General features: G+C 43.8%; 1 protein-coding gene and 1 long non-coding RNA gene across 10 annotated transcripts in view; one reads left to right on the top strand and one right to left on the bottom strand.

Annotated features, from left to right (window-relative positions):
• The window catches only part of LOC132250889 (uncharacterized), a 166,151-nt gene that overhangs the window by 94,558 nt on the left and 56,194 nt on the right, over positions 1-15,399 (bottom strand). The gene's annotated exons all lie outside the window — the stretch shown is intronic.
• TMEM108 (transmembrane protein 108) overlaps positions 1-15,399 on the top strand; it is a 292,926-nt gene that overhangs the window by 273,408 nt on the left and 4,119 nt on the right. For all 8 annotated transcript variants that reach the window (XM_059728773.1, XM_059728774.1, XM_014602530.3 and 5 more), the window contains one exon: positions 617-1,726. In XM_059728773.1, coding sequence (XP_059584756.1) covers positions 617-1,726 — 1,110 coding nt within the window. The remainder of the gene's footprint in view (positions 1-616; positions 1,727-15,399) is intronic.

The raw sequence follows: 15,399 nt of genomic DNA, 5'->3' as shown, positions 1-15,399 counted from the left end.
AAATCAAGGTGCTTTAAATTCTATTTTCAACAAGGACTAAGCACAGTATGTCCTGGATTTCAGGGGCTTCTGCACCTCTCCCACCCCACTCCACATGTAGAGGTTGAATAGATAGTTTGTACCCCAGAGTCAAGAAGCCATCTCCATATCTTGAGCTGTTTTAGGGACTAGAATAGCCCAATTACAATAAGCTCTGCAGGTTGCCTAATGGTTGGCAGCACAGCCTGGAATCTGCTTGCTGTGGACCTCTCCCAATTCACCCTTTTAGCCCACAGTGGAGCTGGCAACAACCCCAGTGAGACGGCTTGCAAGAAGGTCTTTGGAAAGTAGTCTTGCAGCTAACTAGTTTAGTGTTTGAAATGGGGGAATCCTTCCAGAACAAGGGCTTTGAGAACCCTATTGGAGTCTTCTGGCCCCTCATTTATTTATTATCACAAACTTCTCTGCTGTAACTGCAGTCTCTTTACATAACTTACACAAACCTGCCAAAAGACAGGGCACTAATGTGTAAAAAACCATGATCATTTGAAAAATTGAAGTCTGAATATACAGCCATATCATTTTCTGGGTGCATCTTTCTGCCTTTTATTTTAATCTCTTCTTTCTTTCTTTCAAGGTGTTCTATTGATCTTGGCACTGACAGAAGAACTGGTGTTTGCTGTTCAGGTACTGTCTCCCAATATATTATCATCTCAGGGTCTCCTGATGGACACTACCACTATGACAGCTATGGGGACGACACCTCGACACAAAGACCTTCATACAAGAGAGCCCATTCCTACTCATGCAATTCCTCATTCCATCAACCCAATGGAGAACCCTACCCCTTCCATTGGCCAAAATCCAGCAACCAGCAGCCATCATGGTGGCAAAAAGGAAACATACCATTTATATAACCAGAGTGCTTTGTATTCAGGACAGACTCACCCTAAGGGGAAAATATTTCAGATTTTCAAAGGCAACTTTACAGAATCTTCAGAGCCTTACCTAAAAACAGCACTGCATTCTCCCTTCCCTACTTTGAGAAGCCCATTCACAAACCACCAATTTCAGTCTCAGACAGCAACCTTCAGTGATCCCAAAAGCAGTGACCCGGCAACTACTACAGACTTAGACTCTTCTCTCCACAATGACACTTTGGAAGGCCTTAATAAAGCAGAGCAAGGGAATGGAACACAGCTAGTTATGCAGAAAACAAATTTCACTACCCGAACAGCGAGACCGTTGCCTGATCCTGAAACAGTGTCAGTGCCTTTTAAACCCACATACTATGACATATGGGATATCCTGAAAAATAACTCTTGGGTAACCTTGAATGCAGGTACAAGTGTACCTTTATTCACCAGTCCCGGAACTGAACCAGCAGCAGCATCGGGTCAGTCTGTTCAGGCTGGTATTGATGTCAGTGTTTCATCACCTGCAATGGGAAACCCTAAAGGAACTTCCACAACACAGCAGGCCACAACTAATTCGACTGCATTCATGGGCGTTGTCTCCACAGCCCCTACCACAAAATTGTCCAGCTCCATATCAACCGCGGGCTCCACAGCAACAGGAAACTTCCTAAACAGACTGGTGCCTGCTGGAACATGGAAGCCTGGTGTGCCAGGCAATATTTCTCATGTCACTGAGGGAGATAAACCCCAGCACAGAGCAACCATTTGTCTTAGCAAGATGGACATTGCCTGGATCATTCTGGCTATCAGTGTACCTATATCCTCATGTTGTAAGTTAATTTCTTCTTGTTTTTCTTTTTCTTCCCTTGAAACACAAAATATGTTTCAGCTCACTGAAGTACTATGGGAAGAACTTAGCATTTGCAGAACTGTGTAACAAATTCCTATGAGCTAGATGAGAAACCATTATTAGATAACTAACATAACATTCACTGACCTAAGAAACCAGAACTAGAATTCTGGATTTTCCGCTCCTAAACAAAGGTCGCTAGCTCTTAAGTTACATTTTATTTTTTTGGTATGTTATCCACTGTAGGCTATCCCCTGAAGTTACTCAGGCACTCATGCTAAATCTCTACATTGATACAGAGCAAAGTAATGTTACTTGAAAATACCTAAAATAGGAATCAATAGTTACACAGGACCAGAGTCTGGGAATTGTTTTATTCAGTCCTGGACCAACCCTTAAATTCTGCTTGATTGAAAGGTTAATGATAAATTAAGGACTACCATTCAAAGCACTAGCTTTCCAATGGTAGAGAGTAGGAACCACAGGCAGTTTGTGAGCCTACTAGACTTAACCATCACATTATTCTGATTGCTCTCTTACATTGTCCTCTACCTAAATTTTCACATGAATGTTCTCTAGACTGCAGTAGTTAAAGCTAAATGTAAAAAACGTTTTGTATTGTTTAAGACAATCCACACTACAGGTACAACCTGTATCCATAACCAGTGTGTGACTGACTTAGAGTAAATATGGTTGAATTCTGTACTCCTAATTCTTTTTTCATGGAGCAGCTATGTGGAAAAAAAAAGTGTGTGTCCATTGCCTGTGTTCATATTGGTGTATTCTGGAACTAGTTAATACCTCAAGTGGAGTTAGAAAGCAGCAGCATGCAAGATGAACTCTGAGGTATCCCACTGCATGAAACAGGTGAGATGAAAGATGATCCACCAAAACGGTTATGCAGGCCTGGTTACATGCAACTATTTACAATGCAATAAGCAGAAGGTTACCAGAACATGTGCATTTGTTAGCAGAGGATGCTCGATATAAGTGAAACACTGTTAGCAACAATTACTAATTGTCAGTCCTGTTCTGTGTGGTCACAAGTAGGGATCCTGCTTTTCTCTGATTAAAAAAAAAAATCCCCAATTTTCAGATTAAAAAAGTAACCTAAAATCCACATTTTTCCATGATTAAAATGAAACATCACTAATATATAGATTAGTGGATATAGATATACATTAGTGGTGTTTCATATTAATCATGGAAAAATGTGGATTTTGGGTTACATTTTTTAATTTGAAAATTGGGAATTTTTTTTTATCAGAGAAAACCAGAATCCCTGGTCACAAGTTATATTTAGATCCCATCATTTCACTAATTACAAACATGGTAAAAACTACTATTGTAAACAAGGTCTAACATGATTTTAGGGTTAAGATTTTGCAACTGATAAAGCTAGAAATACTTCTGTGGTCTGGACCAAAAAATATTTCGAAGCCACTGTTTTGGAACAGTAATGACAAAGAAAGTAATTTTAAAACACCTTGATCATGATGCGTCTGAATGCTCAGGGCAAGTGCAATATACAGGGTCTTCATAAAGTCCTTCTGCACTTTTAAACTTTAATAACTTAGGTTGTAGGTAAGATAGAAACAATCTGTAAATGGCATTTAAAGCAAATTTATTAAAGTTTTAGGACAACTAGAGTACACAATGCTAGACTTCCATATAACCATCATCCATCATGATACAGTGCTCAGTCCGATCTTCAAACTCCTTGAAAACGTTTCCCAGTTGCTTTTGAGTTACTGCACTAATTGCACTGGTGATTCTAGCCCTAAGTTCTACCAAAGCATGTGGTTTTGACAAGTAAATTACACTTTTAACATGTCCCCATAAAAAGAAGTCCAACAGCGACAGGTCGGGTGAACGAGGCGGCCAAGCAATTGGTCCACCTCTGCCTATCCACTTTTCTGTGAAAACGTCATTTAGGAACTGTCGTACATTCAGAGCATAGTGGCACAGAGCTCCATCTTATTTAAGAATAAGTTTGTTATTACTTATGAAATCTAGCATTGTGTACTCTAGGTGACCTAAAACTTTAATAAATTGGCTTTTAAGTACCATTTACAGATTGTTTCTATCATACCTACAACCTAAGTTATTAAATTTTAAAAGTACACAAGGACTTTATGAAGACCCTGAATAACAGCATAAATAATAATAATAATATAGAGGCTTTTTTTTTTTTTTTGAAACACACCTCATTTACAATCAAGTGGTTGTGGGTTATTGGGTTTTTTGTATTTTGCTTCATGTACTGTAATACAAAAGTCTCAAGTACTCTGACTCTGGCCAAAGTTCTTATTGGTAGTGTAGAACTTTCAAATGCAGACAAATTATTCAGATTTCTAAGTACCGTTTTCTAAAGCTACTTGCCAATATTTTTAAAGGGTTTCAGTAGGAATTTGAGTCCTGAATGCCTTCAAAATTCGTAGGCATTAAGGCCTCAAGGCCTTTTGAGATGCCACAAAACACACACGGTGCATGTTAGTCTGTTTGCCACACTGCATATTTGCAGCATGGCAGCAAAATTAAATACTGGGAAATCCTGGTATCTTAAAAAAAAAACAAAAAAAAACAAAAAAAAAGAAGCTGGGTGGTGCATGTGTCTGTGGTGTGCACTGTCCAAAATCGGAGCCTGGCTGGCCAGAGCCACACTTCAAGCTGCTGGCCAGGCTCCACATGCTCGGATCACCACTGCTGCAGCCCTGGGAGGCCCCAGGATCCCAGATAAGGCTGCTGGACCAGCCCAAGGGCTGCCCCCAGCCTCCCCTACCCCACCTGGGGCAATTTGCTGTGCACCAGAATGCACATGCAGGGGCATGCCCAGGGACATGTAGCAGCAGCACAAATATGTGCCACTGCTATTTGTCCCCAGGGAAACACACATGCATGCTCGTGGGAATGCACCCTAAAAGCCTAAGCTCCATTGTCCTTCAGTGAGATGTCTCTGAAGGCCCAGATCCCCAAAGGCATTTGGACACTGAAATTAATGGGAAATAGTTTTGAGGATCTGGGCCTAAGTGCTAAAGAGATTATCTACACACAGAAGCTGTACTGTTTTAAATGTACTGACATAAGTAAAGATGTACAGCCCACCTCCCCGAGGGAATGGAGCTATATTGATTTAAAATATACCTATCTGGAAGAGCTATTTCCCAATAGGGGAATAAAAATAAATAACAGTTAGTTTTAATGCACCTTCACCCTGGTATAACTGTGTTCATGCTAATGATTAAAAAAAAAAATGAAAACAGCCCGCTTTCTACTAAGTTATATTGGCCCAAAACTGTATATAGACAAGGCTTACCCTAATTTTTTAAAAAGGGGACTTGGACTTCTGATTTATGTAGGTGCTTTGAAAATTTACATAGAAAGTTTTTACCATCCGATAGCCAGTGTGAAATAAGTTCCTTCAAGCACATTTTCTAATGAACAGATGTCCCTTCATAAATCTCATACTTCAACTAGCCCACTTATTTTCATTATCGGCTGAAAATCAAGGGGGTATAAGGACTGAAATGTCCTTTCACAGAGACATGGCATCCCCAGGTCAGAGATGAGACACCTGGCTAGCACAGTGTGATGAATATTGCCCAAGTTGCACCTGCTGTACAGATAATTAGAGGACTTCAATTGCCAGCATTGTTGATCTGACAGCAAATTCACTTTACACTCTTGTGAAAGGTCAGGCATGTATACATTAACTGTGTATTGTGGCTAAAGCAATTATCAAAATTACAGCTGTCCCATGCATCTGTTGGTTGGAGATTCAGACATCTTTTGCTTTTTTTGTTTCCCTGAAGATTAACCCCCCAGTACATACAGACACCACTGTGTCATACTCACTGGATATACGTGATTCAGCACAGAACAGTTAGCCAACCAGCAGTCCTGGGACTAAGTCTTCCTGTGTTAGGGATGCAATATGAACAGCATCATAATGCGTTAGCTCACCGGTGCTGATGTTGTACACTGCTGGTATACCATTGTGTTCTCCCGAGTAGCAATACCAGGTACAATGAGCGTGCCTGCCCTAGAGTGCTATTTTCCTTGTCAAAATCAAATGAAAAGAATAACAGTTTCCTTGTTGGACAGGCCTGTTGTAGCTCCCTTGTGCCATTTTACAACATAGGAACACTTTGTCTACTGAACTTCTGCCACATGCCCATGTATCTTCAGATGCAGCCATTTGAACAGCTGGTTCTGGAGCTACAAAAAAACATAATGAAGTGGTGTGTGTTATGTAGCAAGAAGACTGCTGCCACCTGCAGGACATAGGGTAATTGCAGCTAAAGATATAAAACCCTTTATTCCAATTTTAAGGCATTGCTAACCATAGATGAAAGTTTGTTGTTATTCCTAATTTTGATAAAAGGCAAATGCCAGCGTTTAATGTTAAGCTAGCACCAAAGTGCAAATTTAGCTACAATTTGCCATAGATCTTCTGACGGTATCTTTAAGAGTTACGGTTGCAATGAAAAGATTTCCAGCTGTGCAGGGTGGGGACCAAACCATCTCCTCTTCAGGGTGAGGTGGGTTGGGAAATTCTGGACTCAGCTCCTCCTCAAGTGTGAGGTGTTAAAAACATTAGGGTCCTAAGGGAGGAATGAGCAATTAAGAAGATAGTTGGGGGGAGGGAGGGTGCAGTTCTGTCATAGGAAGAGGGAGGGTACCTGGCCCTGAGAAGCAGAATCCTTGTCTAGACTTACTTTCCTTCCTTCCGGTGCTGGGTCCCAGCTCTTTGTCATGCTAGTTTCCAGCCTGAAAGCAGGAAGCAGGGAAAAAGGAAACTACATAAGCTATTCACTTCAGTGAGCTAAGAAGAGAGATGCCTCCAGAGCTGAACTTCTATATCCCTGTGTGCATCTAAATGGCAATTTTCTTTCTGCAAAGTAGTATTTTTGGCATGTACATGCAGCCAACAATTCTGTTATCTCTGTACTGTGGACACAAAGCGTGTGCACAGACTAAGCATGCGTAGTAGGCTGTACACTGGCTGAGTAGTTATGTGGCTATGTATGCCTTTGCATTCTGTACACATAAGGGATCTAAGGCCACGTGTAGACTAAATGAAAACATAGTCACAAAAGTCACAAAAAAGTCACAAAAACATAGCTGCCCCGGAGCCCATGGCTAATGGGTGCTGAATGCCAGAGGAGGGCTCTTATGTGTTTTAGACCCCTGACACACTACATATATTACACAGTTAACTGGTTAATCTCACAATAAATTTGGGCCAGCCACACATGCAAAGTAATTATCACCAGGGATCCTGGTTTTCCCTGATTTAAGAAAAAATCCCCAATTTTCAGTTAAAAAAAGTAACCCCAAATCCACATTTTTCTGTGATTTAAATTAAACACCACTAATATATAGAGATATATAGCGGTGTTTCATTTCAATCATGGAAAAATCTGGATTTGGGCTTACTTTTTTTTAACCAAACATTGGGGATTTTTTTAAATCAGAGAAAACCAGGATCCCTGATTATCACACAATAAAAATGACTCTTCAGCTATAAAAAGAGCCAACCAGCTACAAAGTTAGTGTTTGAAAATGTGTAACAATTTTATAGCAGGGTTTCTATCAAACCTTAATTTGAACATGTGGCAGGGCTGTTAGGACATCTTTACATGTACTCCCGATATGGCGCCAGACGCTTTTAACTAGTAAGCCGTGCTAATTACAAGCACCCATGCGTCACATGCATCAGCGGTGCAGCGCACCTCCGCACTGAGAAAATGGCAATGGTGCATTTTGAACTAAAGCATATTGAACATGTTTTAGGTCAAAACGCACCACTGCCATTTTCTCTGCACAGAGGTGCACTACACCGCTGATGCACATGACGCACAAGACTACCACAGCGTGTCAATTTACATGCTCCAGCAGACTCAGTTAATCGAGTCTGCTCCAACACACTGGATTTCTAGCATGTTGGAGCAGGCTCCCCGTATGTAAGTGCCTTTAATGTCAGTAACCGTGATTAGGGCACTGGCCTAGGAAGTGGGAGACCCATTTCTAAGGCCCCCCCACCCTGGCTCAGAGTGAATTTGAATCCATCTCTTTGTGATTTCTTATCACAGTGCTTGAACTGCCGTGCCACAGGTTAAGTGTAAGCCAGTCCCCTCTCTAGTGCTGTTTTTAAAGCTGTCTCCCTTGGCAGCAAAGAAAGGGAAACGTGGTTGGCCAGGAGGACGTGACCAAGCAAGAAGGTGTGTGGCTCAGCAAGATGACTGCTGCCTGAGAAGGGAGCAGGCCCTGGGTTTTAGCCCCATTGCACTGCTCTTGATCCATTTTATCCAATGAGTGGTAAATGAAAGGGGCAGTGCCACCACTTCAAAAGGAGAGAGCATTGGATAATACCTAACCTGTGATCTGGCAGTTAGAGCACTGCGCTGGAAAGTCAGGGAGTGGCAGGGTCAAATCACCTATTAGCCATGTTTTTTGCGATTCATCCAGGTCTCCCACCTCCTGGATGAGCGCCCTAATCACTCCACTGCTGGGGCTAAAACATGGGCAAGTCCCCACACCAGACTTACACTCAGATACACACATACATGCATAGCCTACTGTGTGTAATCAGTCTATAGATGCACAGTTGTGTCTTCAGTGTACAGGCAAAGCAACAATGCCCAGGAACAAAATTAGAAAACTGCAGTTTAGGCACACAAAGGAGAAAAAAAATCCTCATGAGAAGCCTAGCAGCATCTTCACTGCTTCTTAGTAAAATAGTGAATGGTTTCAAGTGCCATCCAGAGCTCTATGATCCTGTCTGTGGCATAGGGGTTTGCCAAAATCAGGAGCTAGAGTAGCAGCAAAGAAATAGCATCCTAATCTGACCTCCAACCAAAACTCTAGTTTGAACATAATCCCCTAGTCCATAGCTCAGCGCTGCCACCATATCTAACAAGTGACAGTGGCAGAATATCCGCAAATGTGCATGTACCTGTTTTCAGGGGGACCCCAAACCCCTCAGGGATCTTTACCATGTGACATGGGTTATATGGAAAGGTGCATTATCATTTGTTTTGATGGGAGCACATCTTGGGGGCTAAAGCACCACAACAGGAGTAGAATGACCTGGGCTTTATTCCAGTTCTCCTGGGTGACCTTGGGAAAGTCACTTCACTTTCCTGCATCTCAGTTTCACCATTTAGACAAGTGAAGTAATAATGTCTACTCCACCTTGACCTCAACGGATGAAAAGTGCCAAGCATTATTGTTATGGTCCCAGACAAGCAAAGCCATAATGACACCAGCTGTTTTTAACAAGTCACAGTTCCAGTTGTTCCTGAGAGGCCCTTCAGGCTGCCTTGAATAGTTTTTTTGGCTTCTCTCTCTCTCTCACTTCCAACTGCAATGCAGAACAGAGTGCATCTTGAACTCACTTTTAAAAGTCACTTGTACGATGTGTCAACTTCAAAGTACTTAAAAAACAGTAAAATAAACTCCACCTTTGTAATTATAGTGTGACATGACAAAATATAGAAGAAAAGAAATGTGCAAGTCAGATGCAGAGCAGTAAATTCATTTAGCCAGTTCTGCTGATGTCAGAAAGTGTGAGAGCGAGGTTAGTTGGCAGTGTGGAAACATCAGCAGAAGCCAAAGAATGTATGAAGTATCGACTTAGATCCAGCTCTGGGGAGCTCATATTTCACATACTGCGCAATGCTTGAAAGTGCCTTATACCAACTTTCTTAATTAAAAAATCTAGAAAAGCATCTCCTCTGGTCCAGGTCTCTGAGGACACCGATTCCCAAGGCCCGGTTCTGATCTCGAATGTAATTTTACATATCTGTACCTGGCTTATTTTCTTCAGTGTGAGATTAGACTGAGATTTAAAAGTGGTTCCTATGTACAGAAAGAAGTAGAACTTTGCCAAAAAGCAATTACAAAATAATACTACTATAGCTAAAGTAGCGTAATTGTTAGATTTGGCGTAGGTAGCAGCACCCATAGGAAAGGTTGTTCAATTCACATGATTTGGATTTCTGTCCCTGCCTCTATCAGAGTTTTTTTGTGACTCTGCCAAGCAAGTCACATACACCAATATGCCGTTAACTGTGGCAATTAACTATATGTTCTTGACGCCTGAGGTGAAACTCCTAGGTCTGGATTTGCACAAATGCTCAATACTCAGGAGTGCAGGTAAAGTCCATGGGAGCTGTACTGTGAACAGAGGTGCTATAAATTCCTATGTACTCTGAACAACTACTGTAGGTCCTAAATTGTTACAAGATGTATACTCAAAACAAATGGATACTTAACAATTTTAAGATTAATCTCTCAGTTCCTCGACTAAACAGATGCAACCATCTATCTCATTCAGGTTTTGTAAAGAAAATTAATTCATTACTGCTTCATGTGAATGTGCATGGTAAATAAGGTCTACAGCCACACATTGAATGAGGAGGATGAAATGAAATACTGAATATTCAATAAATGAGTCAAGGATTCTGAAGGAAAAAAAATAGGATGCAATCATGTAAAAAGGCAGCATCCTAGATGCATATGTACAAAAGGACCAAATTCAAGTTGCACATGTATTCTTAAGTCTAGCATTTCCTAACTTTCAGGTTCATGTCTTGGTAACCTACAAGTGTTTTAATGCAGTGGCTTTTTTTGCTTTGGGCTGGTTTGTTTTTTTTTAGTGGAGAAAGGATAGGGGTTGTAAGAGTAAAAATAGGTTAGCAGTGAACACGACCTTTGGATAGAACATCAGGTAAACAACAAGATTAGGAAACTGGAATTATCTCTGTATACAGCATTAACTGTGTGTATTTATTAAAACGCTGCACTAGGTTCCTGTATTGACACTATGCTAAATATTGCATATTGGAAAACGTTCTTAAAAACTGCAGTGAATTAAGGTTGGGAAAATCTGCTTTGTTATGAGAAACTAAAAGAATATCAGTCCATTTAAATTTATCCAGGAGAATGTTGAGAGATGACTTAATTATAATTTATAATAATCTACATAGGGAACTAACTTCTCATAGTAGCTTTTTATTCTAGCAGAAAATGCAAAAAGAACCAGAGAGCTGAAGCCTGACAAATTCAGATTAAACTGCACATTTCTAACATTAAGGAAGAGCTTACCAAATGTGGTAGGTTTCCACTCTTCATTTGGGCTAGGAACAGAAGTTACGCATAAACTGGTTTAAGTGATCAGAAACTGGTTTAACCCTGTAACAGAACAGAAGTTCAGTGCACATAAGCCAGTTTCAAAATGACCAAAACAAGTTTGAGATAAACCTGGTTGAATGTAGTATCAAACTTACCTGATTTGGGTCAAACCAGTTTATGCAACTTTCTGCCCCAGTCCCCTTCCTGGTTTAAGTTAAATCAGAGCCCTCCAGCATCCCAAGATGCTCTGCAGCCCTGGGCTGGGCTATCTGTTTCAGCCAAGCAGGGTTGGCTCCACCCCTCTCCTCCCTAGCTGGAGCACTATCACTGCTCCGGCTGGCTGAGAAGAGGGTGGGGATGGGAAACCCTGCTCTGGAGTGCTACCAGGTCTGCCTGCTAAGGGGACAGCAGCCTTTGCCAGGTGTCCCAAGCCCCCCATCCCACTTGCTGCTGCGGACCAGCAGCACGAGCGGAGGTGGGGCCAGACCCCAGTACCCTGAGGGGAAGCAAGGGTTTAATCCCCCCATTGTGGAGGGTCATGTGGGAGTTGCATGGGCACCAATAGGCTCCACTTGTGCACCTGGGGCCGTGCACCCAGGGCCACAGTCAGCTAGCTGCAGCACTGCTCCCTGCCCCCCCTGGCCGCAGCAGCAGAGCAAATGAGCACAGTGGGTGGAGGTGAGACATCTGTCACCTACTGCCTGTTCACAGTGGTGCCGGGCAGTCAGGGTGGGCTGCTGCAGGCCAGGGGCATGGGCAGCAGTGTGCAGAGGCAATGAACCACCGCAGCCTGGTCTGGCCTGGCCACACAGCCCAGGGTCGTAGGCAGCAACTGGCCCACAGCAGCCTGCCCCGAGTGCCCAGTTCTGCCATGAGGAGGTGGCAGCTGCCTCACACTTCCACCTGACACAATGGTTTGCTCCACCACCATTGCTGCCTATGACCATAGGCCGCAGGGCTGAGCCGGATTGGACTGGGCTGTTGCAGTCCATTGCCTCCCCTGGCTGCTACCCACGTCCCTGACCTGCAGCAGCCTGCCCCAATCACCTGGCCCTGTGGCCCAGAAGTGCAGTCCAGTCTGGCCCGGCCCCAGAGTCCAGGGGTGTAGGAAGCAACAGGCCCCAGCAGCCCACCCTTCCCTCCTGGTGGCCGCAGGAGAGCAAACCATCGCAGTGGGCAGAGGTGAGGCACCTGTTGCTCGCCATCTACTCGTGACAGCACCAGGCACTCAGGGCTGGCTGCTGCGGGCCAGTTGCTTCTTACGTCCCTGGGCTGTGGGGCCGGGCCAGACCAGGCTGTAGTGGTCCTTTGCCTCCCCCTGTCAGGGCCTATGCTCCAGGTCTGCAGCAGCCTGCCCCAACTACTTGGCGCTGCCAGGAGCAGGCAGCAGGTGACTGGTGCCTCACCTCTACGTGCCACGGTAGTTTGTTCCACCACTGCCACCAGGAGAGGGAGGGGGGTGGGGATCCACACTGCAGCTGCAGCCAGCCTGTAAACCATGGCCCTGACGCAGGGCTGGAGGAGGTAGGCACTGACCCCTGCCCCTTGGGGCCTCCCTAGCCCAGGCAACACTGCTGCAGCAGGAGGTAGCGGTGAGACGGGCTCCGTAACTAGCCTCAGCTTCCCCACGCTGCAGCCAGGTCACATACCCCCTCCCCACCCGTTTCCTATGGGCAGCTGGCCACTCCTTGGAGGGACTCGGCCCCGGCCACCACGCTGGTGCCCCTGCGATTAAACCCCACCCCCTTCCCCTCAGGCTACTGGCATCAGGCCACTGTGGCCCTGAGTACACAGCCCCAGGTGTGTAAGTGGAGCCTATTGGTGCCCATGTGGGCCCCCTCCCCGCAGTGTGGGAATTAAACTTCGCTTCTCCTAAGGCTACCAGGATCTGGCACAGGCTGCTTCCCCCTTCCCCTCCAGGCATACCCCAGCTGCAGGGGTGACTGGTGCCTCCTGAGTTTGGGAAGGCACAATTGCAGACTGGAAGCGGCCGGCCCGGCAAACTACGGACCACCAGCTGGAACACAGGTAAAGCTACCTCTACCCCCTGGGCAGGGGCGTGGGCCCAAACCTCAACGGATGCTGCTGTAGGCCCTGCAGGAGGAGCCGCAGCCTCTCCACCCAGCTCTGTGGAGCCGTGGTTTGCTGTCCTGAGTGGTGCCGAGTCGGGGGCCAATCTCAGGGGAGGCACGTGCCCTCCCCTCCCGTGTTCCCACTACCAGTCGCCTATACCCAACTGTGTTCCCTGAAGGCCGGGGTGGAGGTTTAAACCCCTCCCCAATCATACTCAGGCCTGGGCCTGATCACACCCATTCCCTCAGCTTAGTTTCCCTCCAGTTGAGGGCTTGCTCTAGCTCCCCCTGGCTTCTGGCCTGAGCCACTGCAGGCATGTGCCTGCATTGCCAGAGTCAAAAGTGAATGTCTATTCTCTTGCAGATTGGTTCAATCTATGCGAGTTAGACTAACCTGCAACGATTGAATCAATTCAGGCTCTGGCTTTTTGAAAGTCTGTCCCTAGCTTTGAAGATTGGATGTCTTTCTAAAAATATGCTGTTGTTCAAACAGAAGTTATAGACTTGATGCAAAAACTACTTGGTATAATTTTATGGCCCACGTTAATCTTGAGGTCAAACTAGATCATCATCATGGTCCCTCTTCTCACCTTAAAAATTATGAATTGGTTCTTTCCACATTCCGAAAAGCTTAATATTTGGAATATTTGATTCTCCTGCTCCATTGCTATTGTTCTTCCCCATTTCACAGATGGAAGAACAGATACAACACTGAAGTAATTTGCTTCAGGGCCTCAAAATGAAACCATTGTTCATCTCAGGTGTTCTTGGCACCTAGTCTTGTGCTCAGATCATTAATATACATTTCTCTGTCCAGGAGGTATGCAAAAGTGGAAAACAACAAAGGGAAACGGAAGCTAAGCCTTGAACTTCAGATAGGGTTCAAGTGAACTTCTGAGAGAAGGCTGGGGTTTCTCTTCATATTATCCAAACTGACTCATCTAAATGTAATATTGCAGCATTAGTTAAGCAATCCTAGCATCTGGTCCTCCCAAGGGTATCAGATGCATCATAATGAAGGCATATCTAGAGCTGCAGCTTCTGTTTTTCTGCTAAACTGTAACCCTTATTCTTATTTCCTCCTTTCAACATTTCTTAACATGTCCTGTCTAATAGCCTCAGTTGTATGCATGAAAAGGTTCTGGGTATTTCTATAAAAGAAGGTACCCATCTGCTAGGATTACAGAATTAATTCATTTATAGAACGTTGGATTAGGGCACAACATGAATTCCATTCCAGTTATTGCTATTTAGAAAAGTTATTTACGTGAGTCAAGGCTTCGGTTTCCAAATTTGTATAATGGATGTAATAATATTACAGTTATAACCAGGGTTGTAAAGCACATTTATACACCTGGATTACAAATATGAATTACTATTGTTATATGAATTAAAATAAAACACTATACCAATAGTTAACACCGACTGACACCCTGGTTAATAGAGAGACTGAGGATGGAGTAAGTACAGAGACAGAAATCCTTTCTAAACCTGCTTTCTGCTGCTCAAAATTAAGGCACCTTGTAAAAACAGTGTAAGGAAACCTTTATTGGTGCTACACAAGTTAAACCTGATCTGAAGGTTTCTTGATCTATTGGAGTCCATATTCCAAGGGTTTCAATATCATAGCTCTACCATGCATTAAGTTCAGAAGCAAAAATATAACTAAGGAAGGAGGAATTATAAATTTCATACAGGAAGATTGAATGGTGAAAGGTAGCTCAAGAAATATATATGATACCAGCTTCTTTTGGAATAAGTACAACCCTGTTTCTAGTCATAATATGATTGCTTTCCAGCTTCTAGAGACAAGCCTGACATTTTGCTGACAATGGCAATACAACTTTAAAGAGAAACCCTGAATTTTCAAAAGATTACATCTCCCATTGGCTTTACTGGGATTCCTGTAATTATGTCCCCAGGCATCTTTGAAAATACTGTCTGTCTTAGGCACTTATAGAGAAGACCTGAAACAGTAACACCTAGGAAAATTGAAGGGTAACTATCTGATACACTGCTCTTTACATAACTTAACAGTGGAGAGAACTAAATATTCTGTTTCCTTTTCTGGTCATAGGACTTGTCTGCAGTTAACTGCTGCCAGACAGCATCTACCACTACCCAGCCACATACACATTAATGCATTTCTGAGCCTCTGCATGGCTGTACTCAGCAGCTATGCCGCCAGAGCATAAAGTGCATTCTGGAAAGGTACCAGCTGCTGAAGGGACAGTGGCAGCTGGTAGAGGCCCTCCTCCACTTGGCAAAGATGGTGTAACTGGAAGGTTTTGCTGCTGTAGAAGAACTTTGGGTGTAGATGCCCTCAAAGTTTTTCTGGCAATGCTTTGTAGTATAGAAGAGGCCTTAACATGCCTCTAGGACAGATGGAGATAGCTAAGAGTCACTGACATTCTGTAACTGAACAGAGCAAGCGTCCCATTAT

The sequence above is a fragment of the Alligator mississippiensis genome, chromosome 5, assembly GCF_030867095.1.
Source record: "Alligator mississippiensis isolate rAllMis1 chromosome 5, rAllMis1, whole genome shotgun sequence".
Lineage (NCBI taxonomy): Eukaryota > Metazoa > Chordata > Crocodylia > Alligatoridae > Alligator > Alligator mississippiensis.
The sequence above is the reverse complement of the archived record's forward strand: the minus strand, read 5'-3'. Positions and strand labels throughout refer to the sequence as shown.